The sequence below is a fragment of the Nannobrachium achirus genome (genome assembly GCF_963921795.1).
Source record: "Nannobrachium achirus genome assembly, chromosome: 4".
NCBI lineage: Eukaryota > Metazoa > Chordata > Actinopteri > Myctophiformes > Myctophidae > Nannobrachium > Nannobrachium achirus.
In genome coordinates, this window is record NC_137813.1 from 42,675,828 (window position 1) to 42,683,234 (window position 7,407).

The following is a 7,407-nucleotide window of genomic DNA, read 5'->3' on the forward strand; positions in this document are numbered from 1 at the left end:
CGTTAAAATATATATATACAGTATAATTTGTAAACTATATGACACTGTACCAAACACAATAACAGCTCAACTTGGGTCTGAAAGATATTCAAGATATTAACAGAGAATTCTGCATTTTGTGATATCTAATCCGATAGCCCAAGCACAAAAAGGTGTGTGTGGATGCGTGCGTGTGGATGCGTGTGTGTGTGCGTGCGTGCGTTTGTGCTTGCATGTGCACCACAGTTCTTGACTCAGGCTCTGGAAACCCTGATTCATAGTTAAAACATGATTCATATAGGAGACTTAACACACCAATCCAATCGCTAGACAAGCAAACGTGTACATTTATTAGAGTCAGTAAATATTGCACGTTGGATGTTCACACCCGCAGAGGAAGTCTGGCCAAAGGGCATATTTCTGAATGAACGGTGCCTTTCTTAGGCATTTGGCAGCCTCCCTGTCACACTTGCAGAGCAGCTTTTCACACTTGTCCTTAAGATCATCTGGAATGAAGAAAGAAAGTTAATATGTTCTTTCAGTGACTGGCTGGTGGTAAAGATCAAGTATTTACACTCATTACACTTACAAGAAACGGCACATGATACAGCACATGTAGGCTTTTCTGTTTGTGTCATGTTTGCATATCATCCCATTGTGAAATGGGCTGATTACTCATTCTGATGCCTTACTGTCAAATATTCCAAGCATATACAGTATAATTATGTAGTTTTGAGCTTTTATGTGTCTTACATTTCTCAAGTTCTCACAATATGAAAAAAAAAAATTACCTTTATGTGCACTGTACAATATAGTATATATTATATTTTCTATTATAGGCACTTATCTAAATAGTATAAACCTTATTAAGGCTGTTATTACTGTGATTACAGTAGCACTTCTGTGGATTGTAGCTTAAAATTACCACAAAATGACCATTAAATGTGGGTTATTAACTGCTGTCTTGTCCTATCTCTCCAATCTCACTTGTCTGTGTACTGTTCTCATAAAGAACATGGGTGTTTGTACAGTCACACAGGGGATAAAACATCTGCTTTCATGTTGATTCTTGATTTTGAAATGATAATGAAATTGTATTGTTATTCACTCAAACATCATGAATTATTACATGAACCGTGAAAATTATCTGTGAACATTTAGTCTCTTTCACATCATATTGAATAAAAAAAAAGGATTACCACACTCAGCCTTATTGTCTTCACACGTCCAGTGATACCTGCGCATCTTGGTTTCACAGCCAGCCAGTTCTGCATCTCCATAACAGCAGTCATGCTTATGACAACACCTACAGTATATGATTAGTGTTAAATGCATCAATTCTAAACGTCAAAACAGACTGAACATCACAACACCCGCTTTGGCTAGACCAAAATGTCTGTCACATAATAAGAGAATAGTTTGACATGTGATGGATAGTCAAAGTGCTGAGATTTAAATTACAACATGTCTATCGTCACTGTCGGGCAGAAACCTTGTTTCCAAGTTTCAAAATAGTAAATTAAAGCCTTACTTCATCATACAAGAGTGTTGCAAAATCTACAAGCACACAACTTCTCACACACGCGAGGCATGTGTGCTTGTAGATTGGCTATTTTCACTACTTAACTTATACTTTAAATAATAATTTAAAAAAGGAGCAATTAAAATAAGGAACGGTTTTGGACATACAAGGTTTCCACCCGACAGCAACGCTATTTTAAAGGAATGGAAAGACCACTTGAGTTAGCAAAACAGATAGTTAACATTGAAAGGGTTTGCGGGGGCTGCAGCCAGTGGTTAGGAAAGGAAAAGAAGGAGACAGTAATTAGGATTTGGGTGTGGAATTTGAATCCTGGCTTTTGGGCCTTTCCCACCCATCACGCGCCTGGTTCAATGTGTTCACACTATTTCTGGTGCTGCCATGCAATTCAGCACCGGAAATGGTGGGTACACACTAAAAGTGGGACCACGACTAGGATGGAAAGACTAAAGAACAACCACTCTGAAGATTGACATGACCCTCGATGGAAATGTAACTCTGAAAGCATACAAATGGACGAATGAACACTGAGGATTTTACTGTGTATACTTCTATACTTAGCGTATTCAAAGAATATAATTTTGGTTAGCGTATATTGTTTACTAACCAAAATTATATTCTTTCAAGTGCACTAAGTATAGGTGATTCTTGTAGTGATTGATTATTCACTTTGTTCCACCAAGTCATCATGCACATAATTAGGCATCCTCTCCTTATTGTTATTGTTTGAGATTTGCAGAAGAAATGATCTGTGACCAAGTCACTGTACTGTTGCCTCACCAGTCTGCCCTATCTCTTGGCCATCCTTGTCCTCCCAGCCCGCAGTAGCAGCCGTACATCATATAAGCCAGGGCAGATCTCCCAGTGCTGCACTTGATGGCTCCTGCCAGCTCCAGTAAACCTCTTTTAGTCCGTGGAGATCTGTGTTTGGCCACGGAGGCCATGCCCACTATGAGCAAAACAAAACAAAAAAAGTGACAGTCATAAACAAACTCAAACTAACCCAAACTTCAGTGCATAAACACATGTCACAGTCTATTTATGTCCACTTTTGTGTGAACCTGTATAATATAGGTCTATCCTTCCCTTTTTTCATTTGAATTATTTGATGTGTGAAAATGACATGCATTTTGCCTGATATGCTGTGGTGGAGGCTTGGTGAGGTTGTACAATTTCAGTGGCAACCGAATTTCGAGTATCACAAAAGCTGTGTTTCGGTTACTTTGATTTGATGGTGCACCAATAGCAAACTTAATAGTGGGACTTTATGCTATCACACACAGAGGTATACAGTACTAGTACAGGCTAAAAAAATAGATTAGAAATACTACCTTACAGTAAAACCTAAACGAGGTCTAGCAATGGAATGAAAGCAATCTTCTTCAAGGTAATATACACACGTTAAGATAAAAGTCTTAACAGTTCACCTAAATAGTTACTCCCATAGAAACATTCGTAAAGAGCAATATGCTTACATGTATAATTGTATCTATAGTACACAAGATATACTTTATAAATGAGTACTATGAGAGCATAGTTATATGCACCATTCATTGTTTAAATAAGACTCCTGGATAAACAATTGCAAGCTGATTCTTAGATAAATACAATAGAATGTCCTACACTTTACTGTCTATTCAGTAAATTAGATACTAGCCTATCTATAGTAATGAGCAACTTACCAGAGAAAAACAGAAGTATCCAATACAATCCTGTCATGATGTGCAACAGGCAGTTGAGCTCCAAAGAAAGTTCCGTTTGCCTTGCACTACAGCACTGTTTGCCTCCGCTCCTCTAGTGAGTGTAGGCATTCAGTGCAAGGCTTTTTTTAGACTCAGTCTTGAATAATCTCCTGTGCATCACTCCAGTGGCTTGTTCACACTATAGCCTAATCCAGTATTTCTCAATGTGTTGGGTGCGCCCCCTAGGGGATTGTGCATGGACAGATGAGGAGTCCCAAACTTCTCCTAATACACCAATAATGTGTGTGTGTGTGTGTGTGTGTGTGTGTGTGTGTGTGTGTGTGTGTGTGTGTGTGTGTGTGTGTGTGTGTGTGTGTGTGTGTGTGTGTGTGTATAATCATCCCTCATCATTTGCTTTCTATCAGATCCCCCAAAATAAATCACTCAATAAACCAGATCAGAAAGCTTGAATGCTTGTAAACAAACATGTATTTCCTGGTAGAATGTCTATGGATGTTTTCAATACATAAAATGAAGTGTCCAGATTATTAGTTAAATGTCTAGTTGGTCAACCTGTGGATATTTGGAACACATCAATATCTTTCTAATAGTCATATATTATTATATTATATATAAATATTATCTTAAGTGCCCTGTTCTTCCAGAAATAAGGTGCATGAATATATTAACTAGTAAGAGTGAGATCAAGATGAACAAGTTTATTAAACAAAAGTGATGTGAATGTTGATGGTATGGTGAGACTGGGGGTAGTCTCCGGAGTAACGGCACAGTAGCTCTGCTTGGGAGCTTTCTGAGGCCTCGACCCCCCATACTCCACTGCCCTGGGCTACTGGAGGATGGAGAAAAAACAAGGTTAGGAGAGCAAGGATTGGAAAATGATTAGGTGTTTAGGGAGGGAGGGCGTTTGGGACCTACTTTTGCAGATACAAACAGGTAGAGGAGACAATCACAGGTGATTTTATACGTTGGTGATTGCAAAGTGGATTGGCAAGGACATAGTGAGGCAGGTGTATATGATAAGGTGATTGTGACCAGGAAGTGGCAAGGTTGAGCAGAGGTGGGTCTCCACTCCTGAACCTACATTGCATGCAACTACATGTACTGCTCAAATGCTATGCTGCTGCCTGCTGGTGTATACCTGGAAATACTTTATTTTTCATTTTTGAGCGGTGGTCACAACGCTCCTATACGTGGCCGTGTGTGTGGTTCTGTCTGTCTGTCTGTCTGCGTGCGTGTCTGTCTGTCTGTCTGTCTGTAGCCTGCCTGCAGTAACCTTTTCTGACCACACATGTTAAGGGAGGGGCGCTGTTGTTCAGGCCAGGCCAGACCAGGCACACACATACACACACGCACGCACGCACACACACACACACACACACACACACACACACACACACACACACACACACACACACACACACACACACACACACAGGGGGGAAGGGGGGGGGGGGGGGGGGAACCACCGCTCAGTTCACACGGGTGTGATTTTTTGTTTTGGTGTCATGATGATCTGATCTTCCTTCAATATTAAATGTGAATCATTGAAAGAAAATGTACAATGTCTGGCAATTCAATAATGTCAGTGCAGGTTAATGAGCCATACCTCAGATAAAAGGAGTTCTGAGATTCCAGAAATTCCATGCTGTGTGAGGCCCAGAATCTCGATGTACTAACTACTGTAGGTTGAACAAAAGATCTAGGCTATGGGCTAAAAGAAGACTGGGCTGAAAGAATCCCTGCTATGGCAACAATTATACTACTAGATGAGCGTGAGGAAGACGTGATTGAAATGTGTCAATGTTGATCCGTCTCAGTATCCAAACTATCTATGTTGAAAATATAAATTCGATTTTGTCTAGTAGCATACAACGTAAAGGATGCAAGATTTCTGGCTATGTGTCAACATGTGCTTAGAAAATGATAATTATACTAAAATAATTGTTCTCAAAAACACATTTTGGAGAATATTTTGATAATGTATTCCTTAAACTTTAAAGGGACATTCAAATTGACACATCTTAATCCTTCATGTTCACTTACTTTTTATGAACACAAAACAGTGGGGGTGCTTCTGTGCTTTTCTTTGATTTAGACCCACCAAAGAAATCTGACATTTGGTTCGGTTCATTCAATGAGGATAGTGTGCCCTGCACGTAGAGTAAACACAAGAGATATACACAGGTATAGTTTGAGAATATTTATTTCTAAAATAGTCCTATTTTCTTTTATTCCCCACTCCAGTCCCATTTTGAATAACATGACAGTTTTGTTTCCTTCTTTTTTTCACCATTCGTTCATTCTCAACATCCTCAGCCTCCTGCCCGAGGGGGGAGGTACCTAGGGAAGGGGGGGCCTCCGCACCCGCAGCACCCCTAGTTCCTGTGGCTACAGTATGTTTTTTTCCCCCCAAGTTCAAATATAGGACTACTACAGTTTGCAGGATTTCCTGTGTAATTTTACAAGGCTGTGGTACTTTAAATATTTTAGATGTGGGTCTACACCCCATCTTGTTTTGGGGGACTTACTATATATAGGTTAAATTATACTAGTGGTAAAATGGCATTTTCTCTGGCATTAGTGGCCATTTTCTTGCACCCCTGAAATAATGAATATAGAAAAAAAGAAACAATGAATGTAACAGAAATGGCTTGGTGAATGAATAAAGACAAGAGATATAGTTCTCCATTGGCCTATGTTCAGAGAAAAATATAGCTTTTTAAGAAGAAGTGGGAATCTACAGCCAGGCAGTCCTTCTTTCACCTTGAATTAGTTCTCCTGCTATGCCGCAAAAATGTGGAATGTCGTACCGATGGCTTTAAAGGAGTGCAAATCCCTTCACTCATTTAAAACCGCTATGAAATATCACTTAAAGGTGGCTGCAACTCGTAACTGGTAAAAAGACAAACCCAAATTTTCAATTTCTGATTTCTGACTGTTATATCATGTTTTTTTGCATAGTTCAAGTCTTGTCTGTCATCTATGAATTGAGTACAAAATGACCCAAATGTAAACAAGCCATTTTGCTTTCTTGGGTTTAAATCTTAATAGAAGACCTTGTATCTGAACTGTACTGTCCTGTACTGTGGTTTTCCTATGCAAACTTCTAATATATTCAAATTAATCGATCAAAGATATCACTGTCTGGCACTGTGTTATGTCACAAGCCTTTTAAAACTAATGTATTTTCAGTTAAATTCAAGTGAGCTTTATTGTCATCATGAGAAAACAAATGATTGCATTGCCAAAGCAATTGTCAAAACATAATAAAAACTATGATGAAAAAGATGATCAAACCCAGTTTGAATGAGCGGTGCAGGCTGCTCAACAGCACTGCTAGGTGGCTGCAGCTTGTGATGCCGTCCTCATATGACTTGGGTAGACATATGGACAGATCATACAGTATGGACTGACAAACACACACGGTCAAATGTTGGAGCGGCAGGCACCGCTCAAAAAATAGGGAAAGTAGTACTGGGATAAATAGCTAGGTATTTCTCCCAGTAGGTATGGGAGATTTTTGTGTGCAGTGGGTGGGTGCTTGTCTTTCTTTGGGACGAGTCTGTCTATGGCGGTGTTTGCTCAGAGTCTGTACCTCAAGGTATTTCCTAACCCTACGTTTTAACAGCAGGCAACCACTAAGATAGTATACCCATGTACCTGACAAAATACTCCCAAAACATCAAGGATGTTCACAATTACAACACCAGAGGCAGCTCCACAGATCACGTCCAACCCAGATTTGACTAAAAAAGGGTCAACTGCTAAAATGTGGAACGCCCTACCGAAGGCCTTAAAGGAGTATACAGTAAATCCATTCCTTCCTTTAAAACGGCACTGAAAAGCCACTTAGAGGCAGCTGCTACTCGAAACTGGTAAAAGAAAACAAAGCCTATCTCCCCCTGACCTTTCTATTGTAAATACCATTTATTTTGCATTGTGTTTTAAGACAGTTTTTTTATGATATCTTCTGCATAGTAGGCCTACTGTGTTCTATCTGTTCTGTCTGTCATTCAATGTTACTAGCCCTTACCCGTTCCAAGATATGAGCTCCGAAATGATGTGCAGTGTGTGGGTTATGGGATGTGCACTGTGCACACAGTATATGAGGGATGGAAAGTAACTTTAACTGGTGCTTGCATGCTAATATGTAGGAGCATCAATGTAAGAAATACCCGTTCCATT

General features: G+C 39.7%; 1 protein-coding gene across 1 annotated transcript; it reads right to left on the minus strand.

The window, feature by feature from the left end:
• Positions 1 to 336: 336 nt before the first annotated feature.
• On the minus strand, positions 337 to 2,463 carry pla2g10 (phospholipase A2 group X; the record flags this gene model as incomplete). Its single annotated transcript, XM_080723711.1, has 3 exons — positions 337 to 485; positions 1,179 to 1,285; positions 2,300 to 2,463. The coding sequence occupies 3 exons, from the start codon at positions 2,461 to 2,463 to the stop codon at positions 337 to 339; spliced, it is 420 nt and encodes a 139-aa protein (XP_080579837.1).
• Between the last annotated feature and the right edge of the window lie 4,944 nt (positions 2,464 to 7,407).